This window comes from Stereum hirsutum (genome assembly GCF_000264905.1).
Source record: "Stereum hirsutum FP-91666 SS1 unplaced genomic scaffold STEHIscaffold_15, whole genome shotgun sequence".
Lineage (NCBI taxonomy): Eukaryota > Fungi > Basidiomycota > Agaricomycetes > Russulales > Stereaceae > Stereum > Stereum hirsutum.
In genome coordinates, this window is record NW_006763145.1 from 307,769 (window position 1) to 320,549 (window position 12,781).

The 12,781-nt window shown below is 51.9% G+C and overlaps 4 protein-coding genes across 4 annotated transcripts; 1 reads left to right on the plus strand and 3 right to left on the minus strand.

Moving 5' to 3' along the window:
* STEHIDRAFT_149438 (uncharacterized protein) lies at positions 1–866 on the minus strand (the record flags this gene model as incomplete). The annotated part of the gene is made up of 2 exons (XM_007308366.1): positions 157–866; positions 1–23 (listed from the first exon to the last, which is right to left on the minus strand). Exons 1-2 carry the CDS (start codon positions 740–742, stop codon positions 1–3), a joined length of 609 nt encoding a protein of 202 aa, XP_007308428.1. The 5' UTR covers positions 743–866.
* Positions 867–5,050: 4,184 nt separating this feature from the next.
* STEHIDRAFT_65259 (family S53 protease) lies at positions 5,051–7,543 on the plus strand (the record flags this gene model as incomplete). The annotated part of the gene is made up of 14 exons (XM_007308298.1): positions 5,051–5,239; positions 5,334–5,594; positions 5,674–5,823; positions 5,890–5,985; positions 6,046–6,159; positions 6,221–6,242; positions 6,301–6,356; positions 6,421–6,539; positions 6,607–6,674; positions 6,728–6,773; positions 6,835–6,855; positions 6,917–7,302; positions 7,368–7,423; positions 7,487–7,543. 14 exons carry the CDS (start codon positions 5,051–5,053, stop codon positions 7,541–7,543), a joined length of 1,641 nt encoding a protein of 546 aa, XP_007308360.1.
* A 413-nt stretch (positions 7,544–7,956) lies between these two features.
* On the minus strand, positions 7,957–8,949 carry STEHIDRAFT_160835 (uncharacterized protein; the record flags this gene model as incomplete). Its single annotated transcript, XM_007308367.1, has 2 exons — positions 7,957–8,659; positions 8,717–8,949. 2 exons carry the CDS (start codon positions 8,947–8,949, stop codon positions 7,957–7,959), a joined length of 936 nt encoding a protein of 311 aa, XP_007308429.1.
* A 561-nt stretch (positions 8,950–9,510) lies between these two features.
* STEHIDRAFT_124468 (uncharacterized protein) lies at positions 9,511–12,547 on the minus strand. The gene is made up of 9 exons (XM_007308368.1): positions 12,488–12,547; positions 12,287–12,403; positions 11,994–12,211; positions 11,803–11,932; positions 11,179–11,745; positions 10,959–11,048; positions 10,466–10,890; positions 10,107–10,405; positions 9,511–10,052 (listed from the first exon to the last, which is right to left on the minus strand). The coding sequence occupies exons 2-9, from the start codon at positions 12,398–12,400 to the stop codon at positions 9,793–9,795; spliced, it is 2,103 nt and encodes a 700-aa protein (XP_007308430.1). The 5' UTR covers positions 12,401–12,403; positions 12,488–12,547; the 3' UTR covers positions 9,511–9,792.
* Between the last annotated feature and the right edge of the window lie 234 nt (positions 12,548–12,781).

Here is a 12,781-nt window from a genome sequence, read left to right on the forward strand (position 1 = left end):
TTAGGGCGGCGGAGGGTCCGAACCTGGAGTAATAGCCTGTGGGCTACTAGTCGCAGATAGTTTTACGCGTTCACTGTACAACGGACAACAACATCGACCAGTCAGCCTTCATTCCCAACAACGCGTCACCTCGACGAAGAAACAAACTACACATACCTTCAACAACACCAACCTTCTCCATCTCACCCCCCACCAACTCCACCCCTCCTTCCCCATCCGCTCCCTCCTCAGCAACCACAACACACGACGAAAGCCCACTCCTCACATACTGCCTCGGCCCAAAATACGTCCTCCGTCTCCTTCCGCTCAGGCCCGCCCTGTTGAGCAACAGCACAGCAACGGCTTTCGCGCGTGCTTCGCGTTGTTCTTGGGCTAGCGTGGTCGAGGGGGAGAGGAGTTGAGAGGGCGCGGTGGAAGTGGAGGTTATGGAGGTTCGGCCCGGAGGGGAAGCGGAGGCGGAGGAAGAGGGAGAGGCTGCGCTGGCGTACGACATCACGGGGGCGGTTCGTCGACCGGACCTAGCACCTCCATAGCCGGATGCGTAGGACGAGTAGGTAGCAGCAGACGAAGACGATGACGTGGAGGTGGAGGTGGAAGTGAGGGGTGCTTGGGAGGGAACGGTGAGGAGGGGGAGCGGGACCCGTTTCGGCGTCTGACGAACGGGCATGCTGATCGTCCTGCTCGGACGAATCATGGAGATATTGTGCCTCGGCATGAGCGATACGGCGGACGACATCGACATGTTGCTATTATTGTTGTTGTGAGTGAGCGAGGTGGTGTGTTGTATCCTGGAAGCGGAGGCTAGGAAGGGTACGTTTGACGCTCTGCGCGATGGGGCGGGGAGGTCTGTGTAGTATATGGTTGGGATACGGGGGAAGGAGGAGGAGATGGTCGACATCGCGCAGTTTATGTATGATGCAAGGGGGTGGAATGACTAGGACAGGATAAGGAAAGGCAAGGTCCGAATGTGACGAGTGACCCGGAAGGGAGAGGGTTGCGGTTTGATGGCGCGGTTTGACAGAAGTGATGGGAAAGAGTTTTGGAACGACGGTGAGGTGATCAACAGGCGAGGCGAGAACAAGGAAGAGGCTGGGAACGTGCGACACCGTGCGGATGGAGATTGGGAATAGCTTCCTGTGGCGATGGAGTCGAGTGGGGCGAGGTGGGGCGAGGTCCTGTCTTCTGACTGCCTCACAAATGATCCCGTCCTTCCTCTGAGAAAACCTTGAAGCTTTCTGTTTCTTTTGGCACGAATGATGATAGAGATGTCGAGAACAATACGGAGTATAAGGAAGGTAGGGTTTATATGGATAGAAAAGGAGCGGTGCTGTTGCTGTGAAGGACGGGTAGTGTGGCGACCGACGGAACGTAAGATGCCGTAAAGTGACGAAATCGGCGATTCTCCGTGATCGGGTCTAGGTCGTTCAATTCTGTCACGGCCGACGCCGGGCGCAATGCTCGACCCTTTTCGGACACGCTCGCCTCTCACACCTTCGCTCCCTCCTCCATTTGTTCTCGATATCGACGGCGAGGGCGACTGTCACCTCATAATAAAGACGAGAGGTGCTCTACTCTGCGACGACCTGCTTCCTTCACGACTGTCACCCTTCTGTACGACCGAAAAAAGTGACGGCCCTTGCCATGTCAATCCATTTCGATGAACTTCCATACCTGGCCTTGATATCGATCCTACGTTCCTCGCCTAATCATATGCACGCAACGCCAACGGTTCTCCAGCGCTCTTCCTTTTCTGTCGTGCTTGACTTTGTGCTCATTCCTGCACAAATGTACATAACAAGAAAAGCACGCGTCCTGCGTCCACACCCACGCCAATGCTATCTTTACGCCCTGAGCTTGTGCCCCCAATGTTAACCTCTTTGGCCTCCTGACGAGTCTTACTCAGCCCACGAGTTCCTTCGAGTTCTTCCGACTCTCTTCCCTCCTGTGCTTGCTTCTTGATACAGTAGAGGACCAGTGTCCTTTTGTTGTCATTCTCGTTCTCGAGGTACTGTGCTCTAGGTGAGATCTGGGGGGCTCGAGGATCTATCCTTGCTGTAGTGCAGTGCTCTCTCACTGCGTACGTACGTACCCGGTATACCTTCGATTCATTCTATATCTGTTGAACGACAACGACAACTCGAACATGAATACGATGGAACAGAACAATGCGGTCATCACACATCCCTGTGCTCGCGCAGATGTCGGCATCCTCACATCTACTTGAACCCAAATCTACATCTCACTCTGACCCGCTCCTGTGCTCGTGCTCACACACTTGTACATATAATGTTCCGTCACCAACCCTATATGTATCTGATTTTCCGCCATTCGAACCTTATATCTGATGTGACTCTGCGGTGTACCACCACCACCACCACTGTTGTTCTGCTGTGTTGTGTGCTCTCGCACGTTACCTCGGAGTTTCCACCAACTGAATTCGAAGTGATGAACCGTTGAAGGTCTAGGTTGCAAGCTTGACGGGATATCCTCATACGGTACTCTTCAGTTCCTTTCTGAATCTGCTGTGCTCACTCACGTTAATGTCGTGCGTATCCATCTCGGGCCCGAATTCCTGCTCCACTCATCCTTCCGCAGAACATCCACTACTTATACGTCAGGAACGAACGGAATTGATGTTGGATGTGTGTGGGGTTGTCGCTGTATCCTGGTATCGCTATTGGACTCGTTCTTGTTTTCTGCAGTCCGAAGAGGATTTCTACGACCGTCCAACGTTGAACGCCCAACGCGAGCGAGCGATGATTCAAACGCATTGAAGTTGGAGTCGGAGTGGTTTCGCGTTCGGATCGAAGACGTGTCTACCTTCTGAATCCACTGGCATAAGAGTTCTCATTATCCAGCTTCTGGATGCGTCTCGTTCTCTTTCTTTGTCCATCCGTCCTTCGCTAGAAGTTTGTGCATGCTCACACCACGCCATCTTATCTCTAGAGCTCTAGTATCAATCACTCGAAGATCAATACCGTGACGGTGTTTGAGCGGCTTTATTAATATCAGACTGTCGGTGTGCATACTTACAGTGAGCCGCAGAAATGTAGGCTGAAAAGCTCGCATGCATGGTATGGGCTATCATGCCTCTAGCGTCGCAGTCGGAAGTCTTACTGTGCGATATTCTCCTCTACACGCCCTTCCCTCTTGCGCCAAATAGTACTGTGTTGACTAGTCAGTATCCTCTGCACGGAACAGAGTCGAGGAGGACGTCGATACGAAGAATGTGGCACTTATGGCCAGGACGCCACCCGAGGGCCGACATGATTCCGTGAATCGGCGAAATTCGTGGATGTCATGGTCATTCTCTGAGTCGACTCTTCGGATCTCTTCCGAACGGCGCGTGGACTTCTCCTTTTCGTCTCTTCCTCTTCGAACTCCCTGCTTCCCTCTACAAACAAACTAAATAGCGAACCTCTGTTTTCTTCCTCCTCAGATCGTTGTTCGCGGCAAAGTTTTATTTCACGGGATTTACTACGACTAGATCTGCACACACGAGCGACCGAATGGGACAATCATAACGTCGGCTGAGTGTAACGCATCGCGGAACGAGAAGATGAATATTCCAGTATGGATGGTGAGGTCGTGCTGCTATGCCCGATATCGTGTAGGTGCACCAGAGAGTTCAGAGCGAACTGTCGTTGAATGAGTTGGTAGAGATTGAAGCGCGAAGGTTCGACACTTGGAGGTGCGAGAAAACGGCAGGCTGGAGTCCTTGAGCTTGATACCAGTGGTGACATGTTTGATGCTGAAATAATGGGTAGGCCAAAGAAAATAGTGCTATGTAGGGACGAAGAACCTGGGCGATGGGTGCACTGAATACTTATATCTTCTCCCTTTCGTGGTGCCAGTGATGGAACCCCACAAATTTAAAGTACTTACCGGTTCTACCTCCACCGTTTTGCTGAATGAGTTCATCCTTAAATTGTGTAAATCGAAGTAAACCCTTGCTCGTCGTCGAGCCACACCATGTAAACTGTGCCACCCCGGCGGTTCATTATGAGCCGAGTCGACCACGTGGCTCGGCATGGCCACCGTTTCTATTGCTTGGCGCCGAGACCTTGGCTCGGGTGCTTCGACCGTGGCTTCCAACAACTTGACGACCTCCATCGACTGCTGCATCTGCGCAGCCAACAGCTGTTTCTCTCTCCATCGACGAATCGCAGCGAGCTCAAGGTTGGTATGTACGACGATTGAGAACGAAACAGGCCATCATCCTCCCGAGGACCCATGCCTAACCAGTCTTTCTGTCGCTGAAGAACACTGGAGAGCATCGCCAGCCTGATATTTTGCTGTTCGAAGTGCCCGAGGGTCGCTCAGGCTTGGCTCAGTGGCCTGGGCGAACCCGAGACGCGGCCAGCATGACTGATTGACGCTTTCCGGAAAATATCCTGTCTTGGCTACTTGTGATGTTCTGACTGCGCTTTCTACCAGACAAACGGTACGGGATAACATCGCAGCCTGGTCATTTGACTGATTCCAAGATACGCAGTCCTATCCTTTACACTATTGCAGGAAGAAAGGTGCAAGGAGGATACCTCTGGCTCCCACTGTAACCAACCGTTCAGCGATACTTTGCTGCGTTTGGCTTCAAAATTTAACCATTTTGTCTGTAGGCGCGCCATCACCCCGCATGACCTTACATAAAATGACTTCTGTCGGCCAAGCCTGTTCATCTGTCGAGCACGTTGCAGCGAGACCGCCGTGCCTCGCTCACGCAGCGTCGTCGGTCACGGTCGCTATGGTGTTCTCGATCTCATTGCCGCGCGAAGGTCAACAGCCCTGAGATTCCTATTGGCTTACCCCGCACTCCTCCCACCTCCCATATAAGAATCGCGTTCATGTCGGATCCAACTCTCTCCCTCGAGTGTCTCTTCCCTTTTTTCCTTTCTTTTTTGGCACTTCCTCTGTCATCTGGCACGGTCCAATGGCTAGAACGCTCGTTTTTATTCTTCTTGCCTCTCTTCTCTCGACTTTGGCAGGCTCCAGTCCCCTTGCTACTAGATCGTCCTCTTCGTCTTCTGGGTCTATTCTCGCCCGCCATGCCATGCGAGTCCACGAACGTCGTAATGCAGCCCCCGGTGGGTTCGTGAAGAATGGAGCGGCAGATTCGGCGCATATGCTCAACCTCCGGCTTGCATTGAAGCAGAACAACATCACGGGGTTGCAGCAGCAGTTGTTGGCGGTCAGCACGCCTGGTAATGCGCAGTACAGGCAGTTCCTTTCGAAAGCGGAGGTACGTCAATCCCCTTTGAGCCTTCCTAATACCGATTGTTATTGTATGGTTCTATCTCTGTGGCGACGGCTGACGTTCGTCTGCGTGCTCATAGGTGGAAGCGATGGTTGCGCCCTCGAACGAGTCTGTAGCTGCTGTTCAAGCTTGGCTCACGAAGAACAACATCAGCTCGCAAACGCTGTCCCCTGCTGGAGACTGGATCGGAATCAACATCTCAGTCCAACAAGCCAACACTCTCATGGCCGCGGAATTCACGAACTATACCCACTCGACCACGGGTCTGAACGCCGTCCGAACGCTCAATTATTCGATCCCTTCGACGTTAACTGAGCATCTTAATTTCATTCATCCCACTGTCGGGTTCGTCTTTTTCCCGCGATGTTGCGCTAATCGCAACTTATGCTTACTTTTGTTGCCTCAGCTTCCCCCTCCAGGCGACTAGCCATGCCCCCGTTCTGATTGCTCCCATGCCCGCAAAGAGGAAGAACAAGAACAAGGCCGCAGGAACTGGTACCGGCACCGCTACAACTTCATCTGTCACCGGCTGTGACCCAGCTGCCATCGATCCTACCTGCTTGCAGAACGTAAGTTTGGAGTACTTTAGATACTTGGTAACCTGAGTAGTTTGACTTATCCGTGGTTTAATTCAGTTGTATGGAATTCCAACGACATCAGCTACGCAATCGACGAACACGCTCGCTGTATCCGGGTTCATCAACGAGTTTGCGAACGAGGCTGATCTTGCTGTGAGTCCCTGTGTTGTGCTTTAGAGACGGTACTATTGCTGATCGACTCGATCGATGAAGTCGTTTATCACGGAGTTTAGGACTGACCTGTCAGCGACCAATGCGACGTTCACGGCTGCGTCTGTCGATGGAGGGAAGAATACTCAGACCCTCAAGTTGGCAGGCGTGGAAGCTGTAAGCCCTTTATTATTCGTCCATCCGTATCGGATCCTGACATCGTCTTCTTTGAATACAGGGGCTCGACATCCAGTACACTGGTGAGGGTCACTTTTGCTCGTCGTAGTGTCTAACGACTTACGAGTGTTTATTCATCAGTCGGCATCGCCTCTGGAGTCCCTACTACTTTCGTCTCTGTTGGAAGCAACAATGCGGTATGTGACTTTCGGCTTTCTTCTCCTTGCAGTTGACCGAAGTAGGCTCATTCGCATCATACAGGACGGTGTTGGTGGATTCCTTGACATCATCCAGGCCTTGCTCGCTGAGGATAGCCCGCCAAACGTATTGACCACCTCCTACGGCTTCAACGAGGAGGATTTCACTGTATCTGTCGCTGAGTACGCTATCTTATAAATCCAGCACGTACCCCATTTGCATAGATGCTCATGTAAATTATCATTGCAGTACCATGTGCAATGCCTACGCCCAGCTCGGTGCGCGTGGGACCTCGATATTCTTCAGTAGTGGCGATGGTACATAGTTTTCCTCGCTGGTTAATGGAGCTATGCTCACCCTTCTACGATAGGTGGTGTGGCAGGCAACGCGGATACATGCGATACTTTCGTTCCGACGTGGGTGTCTTTCTCTTAACTGCGGATTGCATCACGAACTCACGAGCCCTTACGATTACAGCTTCCCTTCGACATGCCCCTAGTAGGTATCTTTCCTCTGTGCTCACGCTGGCGCACCACTGACGAATCATCGTCGTCCCCAGTGTAACCTCCGTAGGCTCCACCACTGGCATTGGCCCCGAAACCGCAGCCGACTTCTCCTCCGGTGGTTTCTCCAACTTCTTCGGTATCCCAGACTACCAAGCCGACGCCGTCTCCACCTTCCTCACTGCTAACGGCAACACCAACGACGGACTGTTCAACTCTTCCGGCCGCGCGTTCCCCGATCTGAGCGCACAGGGAACGAACTTCCAGATCTTCGTGGAGGGACAGCAGACGAGTGTCGATGGGACTAGCGCGAGCAGTCCGTTGGTGGCGGCGATGGTCAGTTTGTTGAACGATGAGTTGATCGCCGCGGGGCAGAGTCCGGTGGGTTTCATGAACCCGTTGATCTATAGCAATGCGGACGCGTTTACGGATGTCACTGCTGGTACGTCGTGGATGGTTGTTGTAACAATGGGACGAAGTATGGTACTGACAAGTCGGGCTTCATAGGTGATAACCCTGGGTGCGGCACGAACGGTTTCACCGCTGTTGCAGGATTCGACCCTGTAGGAGCAATTCCTTGTTTTGTATCTGTTACGCTATCCTCTAACGCTACGCATTTTCCATAGGTCACAGGCATGGGGACACCGCTTTATGCTTCGCTCAGGACCGCTCTGGGCCTCTAATCTGCCACGGTTCAAGACAAAAGGTGGCGACTGCTCGACTGATCTAGTGTATTGTATTTTCGTATTTATTCGTCTTGTTCGCTCTGAGGGTTTGTGCGGGTGCTAGAGGGGATCTGAGGTGCTGTACTTGGTATCGTTTCGAAAATTCATTCTGCTTTATCGCATGGTCTCTTTCCATAGATCAGTGTACCAGCTGTCGAATGAATCGGGATGCGTTGACCAACCTCCTCCTTAGACCGTGTCCCTGAGACAAAACCCGATCACTGATGCACTGCAAGATAGGTGATCGTAATAGTACAAGATCGAGCCCCGGCCGTTACCTGAGCCTATATACCCGCTGCCTCACCACTCCTTGCACTGCTCCTCGACGCGCTACACTACCAGCTCTGCAAGGCTCCGACGCAAAGACTATTTCAAACCTCCAAGGGAAGGTTGAATGTCGCCCGCAGGTTATTCCAAATCTTCTGCCTCCCTTCTCGATGTAACTTCTTCCAATGGGCAACGCAATCTCTACAAGCCTTGTCCTCCACCGAGGCATCGATGAAATCGTCCAGACTATCTAACGCCCGTGGATTTCCCACATTCATACGCAACGTCTGAGAAAACTCCTTCATAGTCCTCCAAGCCTGCTCGCAGCGGTCTGGGCTGGCGCACAGAGGAGTGGTAATGCGTGGCCCAGGTATAAGGAAACCTAGCGAATCCTCGGCCCTTTGTTCCACCAGGGAAGAACGTCCTTCATAGCATTTCGCAAAGATGGCTTCCCGAACTTCCGAAGAGGAAGCAGAAGCGTCACCGGTATCGGGTGTGTTCATGTGTTCGAGAAGATTGTGGGGAGAATGTGCACAACATTCGTATAGGGCGACAGGAAGAATATCTGTGAGGTTGTACTCGAGGGCGAGACGCGCGACTTGATAATCCTGGTCTGGCGACCATCGTATGCGTCGAAGAGAGCTATCGGATTCCTCGATTTTATCGTATCCTGAAAGGGTGTCCGGATAACAGGCGCGAAGACGTGACTGGGCCTCGCCGAGGAGATACTCCATGTCATATCGTGTGCCCATTCGAAGGAGTGACAGTACGGTGTCGAACGGGAGTTGTACTGCTTGGGAGTAACGTCTGAGGCGCAGATACCTGTCAGTATTCACTCATCGCAAATAATAGAAAGTTGAATACCTGTTATCATAAATACTGTACAGCATGTGAGCGATGTCGTCGGTGGAAATCCCGTCGAAAGTGACAGTAGGGCAGCCGTCGATTTCGCCGTCCGACGCGATGATGTCTAGCTCCATTACATGGGAATGACGCTTGAGAAGGCTGCGATGAACCTTGAATGGTGCATGATCACTTGGAAAAATCATGACGTTCCCGTCGTCGAAATAGAGGTCAGGGTGGTGTCGGTCTGCCATATTGCCTATATACCAGGGATGTTGGCAAGATTTTGGTACTCGAAGTTCACAAGGTTTAGACTGATTCAATTTTTGAACAATCAGATTCGCCCGTCAGTCTTCCTCATAAGTAAGTAAGCAACTAACTGACCGTGAAGAAGTCTGATACAAGCTGCTGTACTAGCAGACGAAGAGGTGAAGGCTGGGTTAAAAAGCCTGCGTTAAAACGAACAGAAAGGTGATAGCTTGCATTCCCTCACATATACAGGTATCGTTAGTCGGACAACTCTCAATTGTGTTTTCAGCTAGTACTGCAAGGGTGAAATGATTGACGAGAGCTAAGGCAAGAAAGGAGAGCGCTCGAGTTTAGAATTTGAACACGCGTCGCGACACGCGTCCGATCACGTCCCTTCGAGGGTGTGGCGAGATACGCATGGGTGCCACACCCGCACTGAGACTGCACTCCACAAGCCAGGACCAACATCGTCAGGTCAAAGCTTCCGGAATGATTCGTTGACAAGCCTTTTCTGTAGTCAAGAGATCGGGAACACAACAGATGATACACCAAAGATCCAAAGAGCGGAGAAATCATTGGCCATGAAGAATAAACATGCTTGAGAGGCTAAATACATCTACTCAACCTTCCTTAGAGGAATCATTATAACATGATCCTACCGGTTTCACCTTCCCCGACCGGTCCTCCGTGATCCAAGCTTCGCAGCACGCGCACCCGGCGCATATGTGTAAGACTTCCGTTCCCCTTCCTCGACTCCGACCAATCCGTCCTCTTCTACGCACTCTCTTGTATTCGGCGACGGCACATCAGAGGATGCACCATCGTTCCTGACAACGTTATTGCTATTCTTAGCGTCCATCCGTTCCTGAGGTAGCACTTGAACGTCTAATAGTGGTGGCCATTTTGGTGTACGGAAGAGCGGAAGATATCCCTCGTTCATCATGGATGGGCGACGACAATACATCGCGGATCAGAGTCTTGGAATCGGGAAGATATTCTTCATCAGATTCGTCGAGAGGAGAGACAGGGGGAAGACGCGTGCTGGTGGAGAGGCGGTGCGAAGTCTGGAGGTCATCGTCGCTCAGAGACAGTGATTGCTGTCTTTCAGCTAGTCAACCTCCATGAGTATGGGAATGAAGATATAGAAAGAATTCTGAGTTACCGTTAGGTCCATCAATTATCCCGTGAACCTCGTCAGAGTCGTCCTCAGAACCAATGTCCTCGGCCTGTCCTTCCAACCCATTCTCGTCGATAGGCTGCATTTTCGCCACCACATCAGTTGACTTGCCGGAATGTGCTGTCTGCTGAACGGTGGGTTCGACTGAATGGGAACGAGAGCGAGTGTTGCGATAGGGTGGCTCCGCGTCGACAACATTGGCGAAACGTGAACGATGGGACTTAGCACGTCCTTTGCCCTTCTTCTCGACGACGACCTCGACTTGAGCTGCAGCACGCCGACGACTATTTACGAGATATAAGCTATCGGGTCGTTCAATGTAGAAAATCAAAAAGGAAACATACGAAGCAGCTGTCACTTGCACAACCTGTTCTGGCTCCTCTTCAATCTCTTCATGGTCATCCTGTTCGATCTCTTCCTGATCATACATCTCTTGGTCTTCAATCGGCAACTGACCATCGAGCATGGCGGCGATCTGATCCATGTTGGCGTCGTGATCTTCGGCCACTTGGTAGAATGGCTCCTCTGCTCCATCATCCCCTGACTCGAATACAACGTTTTCGTCGTACTCGCCTGGTCCATCGTCGTCCATGTCCTGGTCGTCATCGGCGAGCTCGTCTTCCTCGTCTTCCTCGTCAATGTAAGGAGTCTGGAGTCCTTGACCGGGCCCCAGTTCGAACTCGTGAGCGATATGATCGGTCTGTCCATCATCTTGATCCTTCTCGTTCTTACTCTGAGGGGGAGTCTCGTGGGCCATCGGCTGTGACACCTATCGCAAAATGAAAATGGCAACTGGTCAGCGGTTTCGAACCTGGTAGCAAAGTAGCAGACAACTACCCTGCGTCGTTTCTCGGGCGGGGCACCAGCATCGTCCCGCAGATCAACGTGGGCATACTGAGGCCTCCGGGGCTGTTCGCCGTCGCTCCGCTATTGAATAAGAATGAGTATATGAAAACGCATACATTGGGACAGAAAGTTCACCTGTTGTGGGTAAGAGGGACGTATGAGCAGTCAATTTAAACCAGGCCGTGGTAGGAAAGTATAGAAATCGACTAACCTCGGATCCCCTTGCACGACGCTTAAGGGAGGCCTGCACCGGTGCCTGCTCGTGCTCGTGCTCTGCCTCGTGCTCCTCATTCTGCTCGTACTCCTCATCTTGGTCGTGTTCCTCCACTTGTTCGGACTCTTGCCCTTCTTCCTGCCCTTCCACTTCCACTTCCTGTTCACGCCCTTCCTGTTCCTGCTCTTCCTGTTCCTGTTCCTCTTCTTCTTCCGCCTCTGGCATCGTATCGTTGTGACGGCCATTGCGATTGTCCCGTGGCGCTATGTGCTGCCTGCGGCTTGGTCGTTGCCTTGTGTGAGGCTGTGGCTCATTCTCGGTTGCCATGGTGTTATCGTAAACTCCTTCGATGTATTCCTCATCCGACTCGCGGTGCAGTTCCCGCCGGCCCCTCCTGGACCGCCCCTTCTGACCCGTCATCGGAGCCATACCTTTCGCGTGTGTGTCGGGTGGATATTTCGCGACCACATCAGCGATATCCTGATCCAGCCTTTCTTGATGAGCTCTATAGCGTTCACGCCACGAGCGCCAAGGATGCCTTTTGGCCCACTGATTATGATTGGTCTGAAGGAGGCAGTGATGCTTCAGTACAGATAGATAATTAGGAGACAAAGTACCCACGGACGCATATTTGCAGAGATCTTGATATTCCTTGTCACCCATGCGGGGGTGCTCAGGATATGGCATTCTAAGAGCTATCCAATTGACGAGATTTCTCTCGTCCTCCGGGGTAAAGGCCACGCGCGTAGACCTATTGTTGCCATGAATTTCATGCCTCGAATAAAGACGAGTGAAACTGAATAGATACTTACTGGTCATTGGCGTAGTCTGGGGCATGCTTGTACTTCCTAGTCTGGATACAATAATCCACGAAGTTGGACATTTCGGCCCATACGTTGCAGGAGGAATTGTACAGGCGTTTCATTGCCGGTAACTGATCATGCTCCACGAGTACGACGTATGCCTTCTTGAAGTCCCTATAAATATTGCCAGGACTTGGCTGCGTAGGGATGATACGCCCTCCATGCTCCTGAAACACCAAGAAAGGGGTTGAAAGATGCGAGATAAGTGACAGACGGTGAAGTTGCGAAAGCATGATATTGACCTCGATCTTCCGCCGAAGGTCATCGCGCTTGTCCTCGGCGACTTTGCCTAGATAAAACCGGACGCGGTGTTCCTCCGGCGGGTTACCCCTAACACTGGTGAACAACGTCGACATATCCTAGTAGTATAGCAAGCATGAGTAGCTGCTTATCTAGAAATGGTGCAGCATATAACAAGCGAGAAAACCCATCACCGTACGCACCGGTACTTCTTCGTCATAGTCGGATTCCGAATCTTCCTCTGGGGAACTAGTCCTCTGTTCTCGAGCGGTACGGGCCATTGTATGCTCAAGGATTCAACGGCGGTTCGTTTAACAAAAAGATTACTTTGGTCAGCTTTCCATAGAAGCGAAATGCAGTTCGAGGGAAAGTTTAAGTGCGTGTTCGGTGTCAAGACGAACCAAAGTCGCGTCCAAGTTCGTTTCAACGCGACGTTAACGGTGGTCCGGCAAACGCCGGGTGGCGCCATTCGATGTGGCACCATCGTTGCAACGACG